Below are 18825 nucleotides of genomic sequence, written 5' to 3'. Positions count from 1 at the left end.
TATAAAACAATAAAGGAAATTAAGCGATTAAGACATTGTCATATGATTAAATGCATGCATTAAAAAGTATGAGTTTTAAAGGCAATGAATATTTATTTCATATATGCTGTGGATGAGTGTATACCTGAGCACAGCAGACGAAGGCAATGGAAAGTGTTAATAAGTAAACCGAAGACACAATGACATCAACAGATCGCTGGGGCCCTCGTCTCTAGTAGGGACAAAGAGTATAAGTTAGTGACATATTCTATCATGTTTGCAAACCCCACCATTAGCAGGGCAGATGTTATCAAGTGAATATTTTTACATAAAACCTTGAGATGACATCACCCCCACTGGCTGCTGACATCACAAGTTATGTACCACGTTGTTTTGCTATTAATAATTTGTTAGCATTTATGGTTGGAAAATTGTGATGCAATTCCATTATGACCATCTCCACACTGAAGCAGTGGGCAGATATAAATATGACCATTACAGCTCAATGTACTTTAGCATGGATAGATTAAAAAAATATATATATTATGATTTTGAAAAAAAATTTTTTGCATTACGGTTTTAAAGTTATTTAAGGAAAGCTGTTATAAGACAAAAAAAATAGTTGGACACGTCTGTCGCTGAGTTGTGGTTCCATAAAACACGAACTTGCAAAGTGCAGTGTTCTGTGACTCACCTTTAGATACGAGCGCAAGGACAGCCACATCTTGATGTTCTCCACCTTTTTAAGCCTGAAGTGAGGAATATCTGACTTCAGAGCTTTCCTGGCAGATGTTAAATGACTGAAAAGCTTTGCTATCAGGAATCTCTGCAAGAGTCAGGAGTAAAATCTTTTACAATGGACAGAAATAAAAAAAGAGATTGTAATCATAAATAATATGTGTAAAGGGCAGACGGTATCTGAGGGTGACAGTGTATTGAAGCTCCATGTACACCTTTCACGTCTATCATGTACACGTAACTATACATTAAATTAATCACCTGCTCTTCTCTTTCGATTGTGTAGATGGCAGTTTCTATTACTGCTCTTAAAGCAATTTAAAGACACACTCTGCATGGACACACTAAACTTAGATATATTGGAGGAGTTCAAGATAGCCAGCAACTTGTATTTGATGGACAATATAGCTAAAGTTAATCCTCTTAGACCTCCTCCCTATATGTAGATCACAGTGCTTCAAGGCAGTCCCCCTAGATCTAGCCTCAAAAGATTCTTACTATAAGCATTCAATTGGTCTCAAAAGTAAAGCATTTCCCATAACAATATTAAAAATAAGTGTCAGCTCAATGCATGTTTTCAGTGCAATATCGTGCCTTTATCAAGATAAAGAAGCGATATTGCGCTTAAACGCACGTTGAGCTGACACTGATATATATTGAAAATCAGCGTCAGACCGACGTGCGTTTTGGTGCAATATACTGCCGCGATACTGCGCCAAAACGCGCATCGAGCTGACACTGGTTTTTAATATTGTTAGGAGTAACCCTTTACTTTTGAGACCAATGGAATGCTGAGAGTGAGAATCTTTTGAGGCTAGATCTAGGGGGACTGCCTTGAAGCATTGTGATCTACATATAGGGAGGAGGTTTAAGATAATTAGCTTTAGCTATATTGTCCATCAAATAAAAGTAGCTGGCTATCTTGAACCCCTCCAATATATCTATTATATTTGACTGCTTTGGTCTATTACCGTTGTGTTTATTTGTATCACATTGTGTATTGCCACTTGTTGCTAGTGGTGAGGAATTAACTTTTTGCACTAATTGTGGTCTAATCAATACCATAGAAATCTAAAAGCCAATTACTAAGAGTGAACTATTTTATGGTAGAGATAGCTTGTGCTGTTAGGTTTCCAATGAAGGAGAGTGGGTGTGGCACTATAACCACTTTAGTTTTTTGGAATATACCACAACTGAGGACCACAGGTACTGTCTAATCTTTTGTCAACTCAGGAGATTTTTCTCTAATATCATTAATATATTATACTTTGCAAAGGTGCAAAAATAAGATAAACTAGGTGGTTGTTGTATTTTTTGCCCTATCGACTACTGACCCTGCCTATATCTGCTGAATAATTTAGAGAGTGCAGTTGGTCAGTATTTTTGGAACTTTGTCAACAGCCTAAAATGCAGTTATAGGAGAGTCCGTGACCCTTGTTTACAGCTATTTTTTACTTAAGTGATGTCATCACAAGAGGACAGAAGAGCGATTAAAGTCCCTGATAAATGTATTAACACAATTTGCAACATGTTCCATGTTGAACACAAGGTGACGAAGGGTTGATGTTCTAACCAGCTGCAGTAGAAAGTTATCTAAAAAAATAAATGGTGTGTGAACAAAATGTGGCAATAATTATTGTCCTATTTAATTTCCATTATAGGTAGTTTATCTACCAAAATAAAATACACACAGAAAATATCGCCTGCAAGAAACATTAAAGCTGTTACATCGAGAAAAGTGGGGAAAAGAAGAGGACCAAAAGAACAAAAAACGAAAAATAGCAGGTTTCAGAAATCAAGGGATCACAAAAATATCCGTCTGTAATGTTATTTCTCAAACTTAACCCCAGAAAGAAGTCTGGTCGAAGCAGTGCTGTTTGCAATTTACTGCATCGCAGCTCCCCCATCCTTGGCTGGTATTCACCATGAGATTTTTTTACAGTGCCCTTTGTGGAATTAATGTCGTGATGTATATGACTGCGGATTTGTTACCTACAACTGCTTTATACACTTGTGAAGAACTCAGTAGTTTTTCATCTACAGTACATTAATTCTGTACTGTACTTGAATTGAATGGTTTCTCCTTCAGTTGATCTAGTATCCTATAATCCACTTGAATACATTCAGTTTTGTATTCCATACAGAATGTACTCTAAAACAGAAACTTTTAACACTTTCAATTCTGATATAATTCACGCTGCATACTTTCAGATTTTGTAAGGCCGGGAAGACTTAAAGGTAGATCTGCTGCTGTTGTACGACTACTCTTCCTATGATGCTCTGCTGAATGTAAGGTTAGCAAAGAATCGTGGGAGTTGTAGTACACCAGTTGGGATCTACCTTTGAAAGTTCTCCTAGCGGACGGTGTTTAAATTATCTTTTGTTTAGGATAGTTTGTCATATCTGACACGGCAATAGCATAAAATCCTGAAACACCAGTTAATAAATAGATCCCTTGTGTTATTAGGGAAAATGTATTCATACTTACTGTGGCAAACCTAGCCACTTCAGACTATGGAACTAGATCTCTAAAGGTTGTCCTACACACTGCTGACATATTGTATTGGAATGTACTTTGTATTCTGCCTTGAAACGTATGGTTGCATGTATTCCTATGGTATTCGTATGCTAGCAGCCGAAACCCGCTGGCATTTGCATGGTCGTTTCACGAACAGCAACTTTACCGGCTGTTCGTGAAACGAATTAGGTACCGAACCCAAGCCCACAAACTTAGAGGCGTGTGGCACCAATTACCCGATTGCAACATTGTTGCAATCGGTAATTAAGTGTGTTCTTAGGTGGCCGTCATTCGACTACCGACCACGCGGCGGTCGGCCATCTTGGATCCTTTGTCTCCCCCAGCGGTGTTTGGTCGTCGAGTGCGTGGAACTAAAAATGGCTACTCGACGACACGAACACCGCTGTACTTCCAGACTGTTCGGGAGCTCCGGTCTTCTCCTATTGTGGGACCCATCGGTGTTCGGTACTTTTGAAACTAACTAAATAAGTGAATGTATTTTGTGCGGCGTTCGGTTAGTTTAGCTGGGATCTGAGCGGTATTCACACAAAATGTACCCTCAGACCCCAGCTATCTACCGAACATCTGTTCGTGCAAATAAGATGAATATTGTTAGAGTTATGGATTTAAATGTGAAATTACGGTTCTGCTGCACGAGGGGATAATCCACTTAACAGTATATTTCAGTGGGAGTATCCCTCTCGTGCAGTGGTGCCTGATGGGAGAAATGCCCCAAATGTTAAGTCCCCCATGTAGTCCCTTAATGTATTACCCCTGCTTTGTCAGTAAGGAAACCCCTTGCATGGGGACTTGCATAAATACTGGAAGGTCTGAATAAAGCTCTCAGTTGACTCCCAGACTGTGTTTCCTCCGGTAATTGGGAGGATTGGGGATATTGCCTTACTTTTCAGCGCTGACTGTGGATTTACCTGTAACACCAGCGGAGATCGTGGGTTATACTATTGCACTCTGCTACACTTACCGTAATTTTCTTTTCCTGGCTATTATTCATGGCAGCATTTAACATATGGGTTTAGCTCCTCTCTCTAACCCTCAGGACAGGAAACACAAACAATTAAACAATTAAGAATATCTTCCCCTGGTATAATAGGAACCCCATCAGCCATTACACCTCAGTCAAGTAACAAGAAGTAAATCCAAGAGAGGGTGGGAAACCAAATGCTGCCATGAATAATAGCCAGGAAAAGAAAATTACGGTAAGTATGAATAAATTTTCCCTATTCCTGGCTAATCATGGCAGCATTTAACATATGGGATTCCCCAAGCAATAATAACATAGGGAGGGAAATGCATGCTACAAAAATAGTTTAATATAGAAATCAGCTATGCGGATTAAAGGAGTTCAGGACCGACAGGCCAAACTCCGAATCCGAGCGAGAAGCAATATCCACTTTGTAGTGATTCACAAAGGTCTTTAGAGATGACCAATTGGCAGCCTTACAGGTGCTCTCTGCAGGAACTCCTGACTCTGCAGCCCATGAAGTAGTGATGGATCTTGTGGAATGAGCCCTGATGTTTTTCGGAACAGGAACATCACACGCTCCATAAGCCCTGGAGATAGCAGAAACTGTCCAGGAACGAAGAGTGGAGACTGAGGCAGCTTCACCTTTGCGAGAACCCCAAGGCATAATGAATAATTGAGAGGATTTCCTCCAAGCAGCAGAGCGCTCTATATACATCAGTAAACATCTACGAAGATCCAGCATATGACACCTTGATTCTTCAGGGGTAGACGGATGCTGAAAATAGGCAGGTAAGATAATTTCTTGATTTAGATGGAAAGATGTAACAACCTTGGGAAGAAATTTAGGCCTCGGTCGGAGAACGACCCTATCATCGAAGAATGAAGTGTAAGGTTCCTCGGCTGATAAAGCTCTGATGTCAGACATTCTTCTGACAGAGACTAGAGCCAGTAATAATAGTGTCTTCTGAGAAAGGATCTGCATATGTATGTTCCCAATAGGTTCGAAGGGAGGCTCCGTTAGGGCCTGCAGCACCAGAGGCAAATTCCAAGGAGACGCCAGTTGTCTGATAGGAGGTCTAATCCGTAAAACGGCCTTGAAAAAACGAACCACCATAGGATGAAGTGCCCATCGAATGCCAGAAAGAGCAGAGATAGCTGAGCAGTGAACTTTCAGGGTGTTAAGTCTGAGACCCTTCTCCAGGCCTGCTTGTAGGAAACCTAAAATTTGAGAGACAGTAGGAGGACCCATGTTCTGTATAGAAGAATTCAACCATACCGCAAAGGCTTCCCATATTCTGTGGTAAGTAGACGAAGTGGAGATCTTCCTGGAACATAAAAATGTAGATACCACCTGTTCCGATAAGGGATTGCTTTTCAGAAGCCATGCATGAAACATGAGCTTGTAAGGTTCTGGATGAACCACCTGGCCTTGTGTCAGTAGATCCACCAAGACCGCAAATCTTCCCCAGAACAGCCTGAATGAGAGGAACTGGGGGAAAGACATATGCCAGACGGAAGTGCCAGTTGATTGACAGAGCATCTTGATCCAGCGCCTTCGGATGGAATCTCCTTGAAACAAAACAAGGAACTTGAGTGTTCTGAGCCGTTGCCATGAGATCCACTTGGGGAAGACCCCACCTCTGGACCAATTGCTGAAACACCGTTCTTGACAGGTGCCATTCTGTGGCTTCTACCTGGTGTCTGCGGAGGAAGTCCGCCAAGACATTCTCCTTTCCCGGAAGATAGACCGCACGAAGACCTTCCACGTGTATTTGTGCCCAGGTCATGATTGCTGATACTTCTTTCATCAGTGCAACACTCCTGGTGCCCCTTTGATGGTTGATATCGGCGGCAGCCGCTTTGTTGTCCACTCTCAACTTCACCCAGGCTCCTTTGATCAGATGCTGAAAATGAAGAAGAGCCAGAAACGTTGCTCTCAATTCCCTTATATTCAAAGGCAGGTGCTGAGCATTCTGAGTCCATTCTGCCTGGACGAAGGAATGTCCCAGATGTGCACCCCAACCGAATCGACTGGCATCTGTTGTGATTACTACCCAGTCGACTTCCTTCAAAGGAAAACCTCTGGAGATGTTTTCTTCTTTCATCCACCAACGAAGCTTCCTTTTCAGGGTGAGAGGAATGTGGATCTGCTTCTCCCAGTCCTCTGAGCTGGTTTTGAAGTTCTTCAGGAGATACTGTTGAAGTGGACGAAGATTCCAATGTGCCCATCTGACCAGGTCTATAGTAGAGGTCAAGGTACCCAGGAGTTTCATAAACTCCCTTGCGGAAGCAGAAGCCTTTTGAAGAAAAACCTGAATACGATCCTGCAGTTTCAACTTTCTTTCTTGGGCGAGAGGTACCATCGCCTTGAGGGTATTGAAGTTTGCTCCTAAGAACACCAGCTCACTTGAAGGTTGTAGATGACTCTTCTCGTGGTTGATGAGCCACCCAAACTGAGAGAGAGTCTCGAGTACTAGATGTCTGTGTTGGAGTAACATCTCGAAGTCTGAGGCCACTACTATAATGTCGTCGAGGTAGAGGTAAATGGCTACATCCATCTTCCTCAGGAAAGCAATTACCGTGACCAGTATCTTCGAGAAGGTTCTCGGGGCCGTACTTATCCCAAAGGGAAGAGCCTGAAACTGGTAGTGCTCCTCTTTTACACAGAATCAAAGAAACTTCTGATGTCTTTCTGTGACAGGAACATGGAAGTAGGCATCTTTTAGGTCTATTGAGATTAACCAGTCTCTGTGGTGTATCACTGGAATGATGGAACGGATGGATTCCATGCAAAACTTTCTTATCCTTAAGAAGATGCTGAGCTGGTGTAGATCTAGAATAGGTCTCCACTTTCCTCCTGATTTCTTTACTAAGAACAGGGGAGAATAGAACCCTTGGAACCTTTCTCTCACAGGAACCGGAACAATGACCCTTTCTAGAAAAAGATTGGTAACATAATGGGTCAAGACTTCTCTTTTTTGCCTGTCGACAGGGAGTCTTGTTCTGATGAATCTTGGTGGAGGAGAAATATCTTCGAACTCCAGAGAATATCCTGCGGTGATTACGGAATTCACCCAAGCATCTGGAATCACACTCCAGGTCCTCCAGAAGAACGAAAGGCGTGCATGGGGAACCTGGCGTAAGCCACCTTCAGAACTGTCTGGTGGGGCGAAAGGAGGAATTTTGAGCCTTTGGTCTGGAAGATTTTCCGGTTTGACCACTCTTCCAATTGGAGAGCCGAGTATATTCTCTGCCTGGTCGTTAGGTTTTACTATCTCTATATCCTCCCTGTGGCCTGTAAGGACGATGGTCCTGTTGTGGTCTCTTCGGACGCCTGTCTTGTGGAAGCAAGATTTGCTTGACCTCAGCCGCATTTTTAATAGCCTCCTCAAGTGGTCTGCCAAAAAGCACCTCTCCCAGAAATGGTAAGGTACATAAATTATTCTTGGAAGAGAGGTCAGCTCCCCAGGATCTCAACCAAAGAGCCCTTCTGGCAGTAACAGAGTGTGCCATGACCTTGGAAAAAATCCTGATGAGGTCTGTGGAGGATTCCAACAGCCAATCACTGGCAACTTTGATCTCCTTCAAGGAGTCCGTCATGCGACGTCTACTCACTCCTCTCTCAATATCCTCTTTCAAAACAAGGATCCATGAACGTAATGCTCTGGACAAAGCAGAGATAGAGACTGCTGGATGACAACCCAAGCCTGCTGTAGTGAAGACTTTAGAAAGATCTGCGTCAATTCTCTTATCCATGGGTTCTTTGAGAGAAGCATTACTATCAATCGGAAGAGTTGATCTTTTTGCCACTTTAATAATTGGAGCATCAACTTTAGGGACCGCTGTCCACATTCTTGAATCCTCCTCCTTAATAGGGTACAATTTTGATAATCTACCCTGACTTGTAATCCTTTTTCCAGGAGCATTCCACTCTGAGCAAATCAGTTCTTTAATGAATCTGTGCACTGGTAAGGAAGGTTTCCTCTTATGGAGATCTCCGAAGTGTCTATCAGAAGTAGAAACTTCCTTGACTTCTTCTGGCAAATCTGGAGTCTTTCTCACTGCCTTGATTAGATGCTCCATAGCCTTTGTGTCCAATGAACACGGTTGTTCCGTGGACTCTTCTTTACTAGAAGAGATAAGCTCCAAATCCAAGGAACCAGCAGGATGTCTGAAGTCTTCTTCAGATAGGTCGGATTCTTGGCCAAAGCTCTCACGCCTGGGTCTTTTACCTCTGTTGGATTCTGAAATCCCTTCCGCCACTGCTTGCTTAATCCAATAAGCTATGTCCGGAGTTGAGGACATAGAGGCTTGAGGAGACCTGCGATGTTCCGACTCTCCTGCGATCATGGATAAACATTTGCGGCATAACCTGCAGTTATCCAAAGGCCTTTCGCCACATCCAGCTCAGGCCGCCGGTTTATCCCTCCTCTTAGATGGAGATCTAGGGCCAGACCGGTCTTGAGGGCTGTAAAACACAGAAGTCATATGACTGTACCCTCCATGCACTCTTTTTTAAACGTAGTAAATAGAATATAGATTAATGCTCACCTATGACCTATTGTAGATCTTGTTGACTTAGCAGATGGAGATGCTGGATCCATTTTAGTAGAAGGGCTGCATAACAAGTGTGTCACAATGAACTTCATGCAGCCAAACTTGAACATCCTTATGTATTATTGAAGAAAACATAAAACATACCTGCAGAGACAGAATATGGCACTAGAGAGCACTGTACAACAGAGGGAACTGAAAACGCCAGCTTATTTGCAGAAATACCGTCATTTTCAAATTTCCCGCTCTGTGCCTTTAAGGAGGCACGCATGCGCCGATTGGCCGCAAGTCTGCGGGTCCGACATTTTGGATGAGGGCAAATATTCTGAATATCCGGCCGTGGCCATTGCGCATGCGCGGGCGTCTTACCGGATAGATGATCGTCTGATCGAGGTCTGGAGGCTTTAATCCTGGCGAACTCAGGCTCCAGATGCCAGGGGGACTACCCACCATGGCTCCCAGGAGTTCCCTGCTCGTGGAGAGAAAGGGCTACATGTGCCTGGGCTTCCTGTGGAGGGAGGCTGACCTCCACAGGGTGAAGATCATAGCAGCATGATCAGGTGAGCATAAAGAAAAACTTTACCCTTTAAAATTCAGGGAGGAAGAAAAAAAAAAAAGATAACAACTGTCCTAGGGCTATGAGGACAGGAAAAAAGACTGAGGTGTGATGGCTGATGGGGTTGCTATTATACCAGGGGAAGGTATGCTTAATTGTTTAATTGTTTGTGTTTCCTGTCCTGAGGATTAGAGGGAGGCGCTAAACCCATATGTTAAATGCTGCCATGATTAGCCAGGAAACATTTTTTTTTTATCTTGTGGGCACAAAACATTTTTCTGTCCTCTATTTTATTTAGCATTAGGTCATCTTGATAAACATTTTGACAGTCTACGGTTATGAGAATTTTAATCTAGAGAAACAATATCTCTGGAAGCAGATTATACAAGATAAATCTTTTAAAATAAATTATTGTGAAATGGAAAAAACAAGTTAGGTACATAATACTACAGATTTGTATTCAAGTTAAAAAATAAATAAATTACCAGTCAGAATAGTGACTCCTGAAGCATTACCCCACAAATACCGATGGTACTAGTCACTTGGGCAGCACCATAGTGATTGAGTTTAAAAAATTCATTTAAAAAAATGTTTAACCAGCTGGTGAATGTGGGACTAAAATAGTAGATATAAGCGCTAAAAAGCAATATGCCCCATGGTTCAGAGAACTAAAAACAACTTGCTCGCTAGCTGGTAAAAATGTAGGACTTTTAAAAAAAATCAAGCTTTATAAAGTTCTCCTTAATTTCAGAACACCCATAAGACGACACAGTGCCCTCTAGTGTAAGTCTATTTCCATTCATTGGTTTTCTTTTCTTTTGTGACTCATCACTCATTCATATATTTCACTGGACCCACAGTGCTTGTCACTTTGTTTAAATAAACTATATTACTTAATTTTTTTGTAAAAATATACTCATTCCAATGATTTAGAAATGCCTACATATACATGTGCCATTTTCAGTTTTAAAATTAGTATATTTGTGTATATTTGTGTATATGTTCCTGTCTGGATACAAAGACTTGCTTGAAGAATCATATTCATACACACCTGTTTGTAGGTCCTTTCGGCCACACACATCAAAAAGAAAAACATCCAAGTAAGGCAAATACGCAGCACAAGATTAATGGTAGAAAGAGCCATTAGGAGAACAGTTGGAGTCCCACCACAGAAGATCAAGAGAAGTTCCTCTACAGTCAATGACATGATTTGCTCCAAATCCCGCTGATGGAAAAGGTGGAAGAGGAATGGAAAGACAGCTAGCACTATAGTGACCAGATTTCCCAACATCTGGTACCCAACACCATGGTCAAAGGAGCTCACCTGTGAACACAAACAAAATCATAAATATACCATAGTGTGGTGCATGCATTGCCTGAACTGTGAGTGTATGACATTCGTACATCTTGTTGTTCATAATCCACCATAATTCACTGTTGAGTGCATAAACTCTAACAGGGTTATTTATTAAACACCAACATTTGCCCAAGTTTTAAGTTTTAGATTGTTGAGTGGTTGCATGCCTATATCATGCTGCTTATACAAGCCTTAACATGCTGTAAATAATAGCTGTTAATATTTGATTTGTAGTTATTTAAACTCCCCTAGTCTTCCCCAATATTGCGTTTCATCTTATAAGCTTTGTTCTGTTTAACAAACTTTGGACATTATTTGAACTGACTTCTCGATGTGGTCTACTGATCTGAATAGAACTTTATGTCCATGGCAGCAGAGGTCTGGTGATTACCAAGGAGATGTTCCAACAAATTCTCAGATTTACTAAAGATAAATCTGGTCAGAATTTGGTTATTGCCTCCGAATGACCATTACTCACTATTCACCATCCATTCACATATTAACCAAACACCAAATGGATACTGGAAATCAACTGGATCTTGACCAGATACATACAAATTTAGGGATGAATTCACTTGCTTTTATGTATATACATGTGTAATAACTGCTTTATTACCCTATGCACATGTAGCATCTGTTTTTTTGTTTTCTTTTAGTATTTTTTGTTTTTTCTGAATTCTTAGTCGATGTGCACTTTCTTTATCTGCCATTTCCATTAAGCTTGATGTGACATAAATACAAATATTCTACAGCACAGCTGCTAAACATGATGGGTAAATTAATTAAATCAAATCCTAATGGTATCCACGGGAATCAGGTAGTTAAGTCAGGGGATTCGGAGAGCCATAAATTTAATTAATTGTGATAATTATGGAGTTAACCTTTTTTCACACATGCCGTGCTGAGCTTTACCAATTTATGTATAATGCCATAAGTGCCTCTTTGAAGGTCAGCATTGAAATGAACGCAAAGGGAATTAAAAAATATATATCACAATAGATTATTAACACGTTGATAAGCATTTGTTAAAGTCATAGGTCAACCTAAAATGATTAGCAAAGAGAGTTAGTTTTAACATTCTACTTGTCATCTACACAATGCGTGATTGACTAGGGCCCTTTTTAAAATATGATATAACATTAATTATACCTTTTGCTAGAATTGCTTTAAAAATATTTATAATTACTCCGAGTTAACCTTTTAATCTTTAAAATGAGTATGTTAAGTAGGCTTGGACATATATACTTAATAGTTCTGCACCGATGTGTATTACACATTGCAAATACACAGCAGAATGATGTGATTCTGCTGCCCACCTCCCTTGGATAGTGGGCCTGCCCTCTCATGTCGATGTTTTATCTTCCTATGCAGCTCATAAGCATTCAGTAAGGGAAATTTGGCAATATACAACTTTATTCAATTCCTGCATACATATTTATACAAATTACCTGGCTTAGTAAAACATAAAGATACTACTTTGGAGCAAGGCTCAAACTTGCAACTCACCACTAGCCTTTGGCATAGGAAAAGGTAGCCCTGGCATGAAGAAATTAATCCCTGATGAGTGGGCCATGGCTTGCAGTGGCATGTTCCTTTTAAGGCATGACTAGTAGCATACAACTTCAAACTATAAGCCGTACCTTAGAGTACAGGACTTTCACATTAAAACGTTATACAGAGAAAGCATTTTAAAATATGAACATGCACTTCAAAACCTAAAAAATAAAAATATCACCATTGAGGTCCCAGCCTTTGTTGTTAATACCCAGGAGTTCACCCCACACCAGAAAGAAATTAAAACATCTTAGCGCAAGAGTTAACCTAAATTTAGATATTCAGTCCAGATTCCAATCTTATATTTCAGCATACCATCTAGCATTCTTGGCAACTCCTTTTAACATACTGCGTTCTCATTTAGATCACCCTATAGGCTTAAGCATTTTGAATGTTATTACTTTGACCCAGGCATCAGCGTATGCAGCCTTTTATTGCAATATGTTAATATGTTATAGCTAATATTTATGATCTGTTATACTCTGGAATGATGACACGCACCTATCTATGCTTATTCATGTTACAAAAATGTGTAGTTACTGAGTTTAATGAATTTTTGTCAATGCATCGGCATACTGAAAATAAATATTTACAACAACAACAAAAAGAAAAAATTGCAGCCAATCCTGGTTCACCAATTTTTCTCCAATAGGGATTCCAAGCAAATGCTACTCCCTAATGCCCAGCAGGAATGTGGGGGATATGTATAGTTCAATACCACTCATCAGCAGTTTTATGAAAATAACTCACTGAGCCAGCTTGGCAAGATAATAAAATATATGCGCCATGCAAGCGTGAACTCTTACAGGAAAGACAACACAAGATACAGACCTGAGGACTTCTGAAAAGAAGATGAAAAACGAGAGCCTATTAGATGGGGGAAAATAACTTTTCTCACACTTATATCAGTACATTGAGAATTGAATGTATAGCTGTGATGATTTTTGCAAATTGCTACACTTCGGAGCATATCGAAGAAAGCAGGGAAATGTTATGGTGCTTGATGTGTTAAATACAGATCAGTAATAAATATATTTACTTATTCATTAACTAGGTGGAAGCCTTCTAACCCACATTTTAAGAGACAAACCAATGTATAATTCCTAGGTTCTGTAACATATATATTGTGACAAATACTCCTTCCCACGAATGTTTGCCACAAACTCTTGGAAGAGTGTGGAAGCTGGCCTCCTGCCAGGTCTAAGACCCCATTCGGGAGTTACCCTGCCCAGCCGCCCTTAACGGCTTTCCCTTAGGTGCCCCTGGTTCGGCACTTTCCCTTCTCTGGATTTAAGTGAATGCTCGCTCCCCAGCAGCCGTTCGCATAAACCAACCCAAGAACAGTCCTCAGCGGTAAAACCTGATCATGTGTCTTGAACCACTTTTGTTACCCACAAGGAGAGCGCTTTTTGGAGGGAAGGTGCCTGAGATTAAGAGGAACAAACACTTCCTGAGAGCCAGGCAGAGTTCCCGAAAGTTGACCGGCCAAAGCACACATTGCTCTGGAACTATTGTGGGCATAGGACCACATGTGCGGCCGATCAGAGCTTTGCCCCGGTGGCATTTTCCCGATACTGCATGGAAATGAGCGCTATTCGGACAACTTGGGCGCTCAGATCAGGGCTGTTTGGGGATGTAGAACATGTGGGGTTATTTTATGTTTTTATTATGTTTTGGGGTACTTTTATGTTTTTTCTCTCTCTGGAAGATAATTAGCTTACTGGTCTTTAACCTAATTATCTCCTAGGCACAGAGATCTCTGGGAGGGGCTTGTATTGAATGGAGACTCCATGCTGGGGGTCTGAATATAAATTCTGGATGCCTTGCCTGAATAAACCAGTTCCTTGTCACCCTTCACTCAGTCTCGACTAGTGTTTGTGTGGACCAGCTATACAGCTATACTCTCTGCAGGAGAGCTTAATCACTTGAAGCTGTATCCCACCCTGTATCCAGGGTGGGAAGCAATGGCGAGACCCCGGCCAAGCTGCGACGGGTAGGGTCTGGAGCACTGCAGTGATAGCTAGGGAGCGTGTTTGGCAGAGGTACCCAATCTGGGTACCAGGCGGTCTACCACATACAAATTTATTTTGAAGCCCAGAAAATCAGATGGCTTTTGTACTGATTAGGTAGTTAGGCACTGATTACAATTGTAAAGGGCAGAGGTTGAGATATTTTGGACAATGTGGCAGATTTCTCTAGGGACCTATATTAGCACGGAGCTGCAAGACATAGGAGCACAAGACCTATACAACATAATACAGCTGTTTGGTAAAACCATTCACCTGCAGTTTAAAGAATGCTATTACACCCAAAATATTGTCTTAGTAATATGCCAGATTACCAGAATCTTCATGAATTCCAGGATAATCCAATAAATCGTATCCACTATGAGAAGCATTTGACTGGATCAGTTGGAGAAGTGGCTGCAGAGAGGAATTTGTCCTGGCACTGGATTACAGGTAAATGTAATGGCTTTATTGAAACATTTTTTGTTTAATGTTAAAGAAAAAGCTCAAACTCCACTTACTCTCCATGCCAAGGCCATGTTCTCCCTCAGCTCGATCTTCCATGGCTCACAGAATTTCCGTTGGAGGGAGAGGTATGTCAGAGGACAATTGAGGGTAGAACAGGGTGGCACGGAAGGGGAGGTAATTCCCCTATGGGTTATCTTGCGTCAGATGCCGATTATGCACAGATATAACATTTGCCACCTAGAACCCCCTTCAATGCTACCAGATCTGGAGTTGGTCGGGGAATGAAGTGGTCATGGTGCTTGCAGTAACACTTTAACACTGCCAATACCTGCTACTAATTAGACAGAATTCAAATAATTTAATCCTAAAAAAGACTGTAAGGAAATAACCAAGTTTTAAATAATTACATATCACTTTGCACAGCACAAGACCAAGTTCTCTTTAGTCAATGTTCAGGTAAAAAAAAAACAAAAAAACATGACAATCCTTAAAAGATCATATAAATATATCTATAATATCACCTTTCTCATTATCATTCCACTAATTTCCAGGACAGACATATCAGCCTTCTTGCACTCGTTCTTCTCCCATATTATAGCACTTACTCTCTCTGAAGTGGGGCTTGTGCCTTGAAGCCAAAACAAATGGTTCTGTAGAACAAAAATGAAAGGACCTTTTCACAGACTTATTCAGCAGTAAAACAAATATAATTTACAGGACGGAGCCTGATTGAGATATATACATACATACACATACATTTACAGACGTAGAAAGGAATAGAGACTAAGATGTGGGAAAAATATATAAGTAGCAGATTTACATAAAACTGGTTAAATGGGTTGGAAGGAGAGAAATAGTGGAACAAAATAGAATGCACAGATGTGGGATGTTGAGGAACAGCAGAATAAAAATGCCGGGTAAATGAGCAGCAAAATTGTGACAGGGAAGAGAATTATGAGACAAAGGAAGGAAAGAGAGGAAGATGCTACAATACTATAGACATATAGAGGAGACTAAAACAAAAATAATAATACATATAATAAAAACCAAAGAAAATACTTACCTGAGCACAACCCAAATCCCTATGCATTTCAAAATAAATGTTGTTGTTTTTTTGTTTGTTTTTTTCTCCAATGGCCATTAGGTGTAAGCCCAGCTGCCATGTTAATCTGCTCTCAGACCTCCACTCCTCTAGGGCAGCAGCAATGACCATAGTACACATCTGTCTCATTAGAGACTTTTGTGCCTGAAGCTCAAGGAAGCAAGGTGAATAGTTAGTATAGGACCGACCTAAGAGGTTTGCCTTGATGTTGCAGGTGGGCTTACACCTAATGGTCACTGGAGTGAAACAAAAACCTCCATGTAGAGGAGACTGCTGGAAGAGAGTAGTAGACTATCGAAAGTCATAAACACTACATGATCCTAGGCAGAGACCCCTTTAAATATAATTCATAATCAAAAGTCACCATATTACACATAATCCCAATAGAATGATCATGCACTGTGCTGAATTAAAGGAACACTATAGTGTCAGGAATACAAACATAAATTCCTGACACTATAGTGCCTGTGCCCGATAAAAGGTGAGTTTACTCATCTTTTTTCACATGCAATGCCGGTCTAGCCATGGCTGGCTCCATCAATTTTGATGATCTCAGCCAATCCAATGCTTTTCCACAGGAAAAACTTGCACCCATGTGGGTGATTGAGCGCGCTTTTAACATCGCAAAGGATAAAAAGAGGAAGGACGTCCTAAGAGATGGTAGACAGAAGGATAAATTAAATAAGGAGGTGATGTATTTTACCACCACCTATAGCCAACAATTTAATGGCATTAGAACAATTATTAAAAACAGAAATTACCTACCGTATATACTCGAGTATAAGCCGAGTTTTTCAGCCCATTTTTTGGGCTGAAAAACCCCAACTCGGCTTATACTCGAGTCAAGGTCTGTATTATGGCAATTTACATTGCCATAATACAGACTGGGGGAGAGGGGGGCTGGCAGAGCTGTACTTACCTGTTCTGCAGCTCCTGTCAGCTCTCTCCTCCTCCGCGCCGTCCGGTCAGCACCTCGGTCAGCTCCCAGTGTAAATCTCGCGAGAGCCGCGGCTCTCGCGAGACTTACACTGGGAGCTGACAGAGGGAGCTGCACGGACGGCGCGGAGGAGGAGAGAGCTGACAGGAGCTGCAGAACAGGTAAGTACAGCTCTGCCAGCCCCCCTCTCCCCCCCACTGAACTGCCACTGGACCACCAGGGAAGGAGAGCCCCCCTCCCTGCCATATATCAAGCAGGGAGGGGGGACGAAAATAAAATATATTAATAAAATAAGAAATAATAATATAAAAATAATAATAATAATACAAAAATTAATAATAACAAAAAAAGGGGTATAAGGACCACTATGGGAGGGGGGGGGGGTATAAGGACCACTATGGGAGGGGGGGTATAAGGACCACTATGGGAGGGGGGGGGGTATAAGGACCACTATGGGAGGGAGGGGGTGGGTTAAGGACCACTATGGGAGGGGGGTATAAGGACCGCTATGGGAGGGAGGGGGGGGTATAAGGACCACTATGGGAGGGAGGGGGGGGATAAGGACCACTATGGGAGGGAGGGGGGTATAAGGACCACTATGGGAGGGAGGGGGGGGATAAGGACCACTATGGGAGGGAGGGGGTGGTATAAGGACCACTATGGGAGGGAGGGGGGGTATAAGGACCACTATGGGAGGGAGGGGGGGTATAAGGACCACTATGGGAGGGAGGGGGGATAAGGACCACAATGGGAGGGAGGGGGGTATAAGGACCACTATGGGAGGGATGGGGGGGGATAAGGAACACTATGGGAGGGAGAAGGGGGATAAGGACCACTATGAGAGGGAGGGGGTGGGATAAGGACCACTGAGGGAGGAGGAGGGGAAGTCAGGACATATGGGGGGGGAGGGGGCGGCAAAAAATGTTTTGCCTACGGCGGCAAATATCCTTGCACCGGCCCTGCACACACTGCATTCACACACTGCATTCATACACACACACTGCATTCATGCACACACACACTGCACTCATGCACACACACACTGCACTCATACACACACACACTGCACTCATACACACACACACTGCACTCATACACACACGCTGCACTCATACACACACACATACGCACACACTGCATTCATTATACACACACTGTAAATAAATATTCAATTAATATATTTTTTTTAGGATCTAATTTTATTTAGAAATTTACCAGTAACTGCTGCATTTCCCACCCTAGTCTTATACTCGAGTCAATACGTTTTCCCAGTTTTTTGGGATAAAATTAGGGGCCTCGGCTTATATTCGGGTCGGCTTATACTCGAGTATATACGGTATATTATACGGGGATGACAAATTGGCTGATAACATTTTCGTTTAAAATTGTAGCTAGAATAAGTGCCCATGTTATTAATTGTTTGTCCCCAAGTCTTTTTTTGTGGGAAAGAAAAACAGACTCTGATCAGAGTGCTTGGTTGAAAAGGATTCTTTTAAATGTGGCTCTAGTGGTGAAATGTTTGTAAATATATGGTAAAAAGTCAGGATTTTGTTTCTAGAGTTTATGAAAAGATCTTTAGACACATCAATTGCAATACAAGATTTGTCATTTATTTAATGTACTTGTGTAATGTACAGTATTTTGGTAAAACCACAAGGAGGCTGAAAGGTAGAATTAGAGAACACCTCAATGATAAAGAAATGGGGCACCAGTAGACATTTTCACCAATGCCATAGTGGACGCTTACATAGCTTTATTTGCCAAGCTATAGAAAAGGTTAAACAGTCCTTAAGAGGAGGGTGTTTACAAGACCGTAATCTATGCAAGAAATGCGTTGGATTTTTACCCTTTTTATTAGAAACTTTTAGGGTTAAATATTGAATAGGGCTTTTCATTGTCTTACTATTTTTTTTCTCTTCCCTGCTTTCCACATTTCCTTGTTTATTGTATTATATGTTAGTACTCTTTGTAACGGAGTATTTGTAATACACTTTGCATGGTTATTATAACATTGTTAAACTATGTAGCATTTTATGTTGCAGATAGCATGTTGTAATAACACAGTAGCAGT

General features: G+C 41.4%; 1 protein-coding gene across 2 annotated transcripts in view; it reads right to left on the bottom strand.

Moving 5' to 3' along the window:
* Window positions 1-18825, bottom strand: part of PHTF1 (putative homeodomain transcription factor 1) — a 120238-nt gene that overhangs the window by 27794 nt on the left and 73619 nt on the right. For both annotated transcript variants that reach the window (XM_063450632.1, XM_063450638.1), the window contains 4 exons: window positions 15237-15365; window positions 10382-10654; window positions 674-805; window positions 125-211 (listed from right to left, as the gene is read on the bottom strand). In XM_063450632.1, coding sequence (XP_063306702.1) covers window positions 125-211; window positions 674-805; window positions 10382-10654; window positions 15237-15365 — 621 coding nt within the window. The remainder of the gene's footprint in view (window positions 1-124; window positions 212-673; window positions 806-10381; window positions 10655-15236; window positions 15366-18825) is intronic.

The sequence above is a fragment of the Pelobates fuscus genome, chromosome 1 (genome assembly GCF_036172605.1).
Source record: "Pelobates fuscus isolate aPelFus1 chromosome 1, aPelFus1.pri, whole genome shotgun sequence".
NCBI lineage: Eukaryota > Metazoa > Chordata > Amphibia > Anura > Pelobatidae > Pelobates > Pelobates fuscus.
The sequence above is the reverse complement of the archived record's forward strand: the minus strand, read 5'-3'. Positions and strand labels throughout refer to the sequence as shown.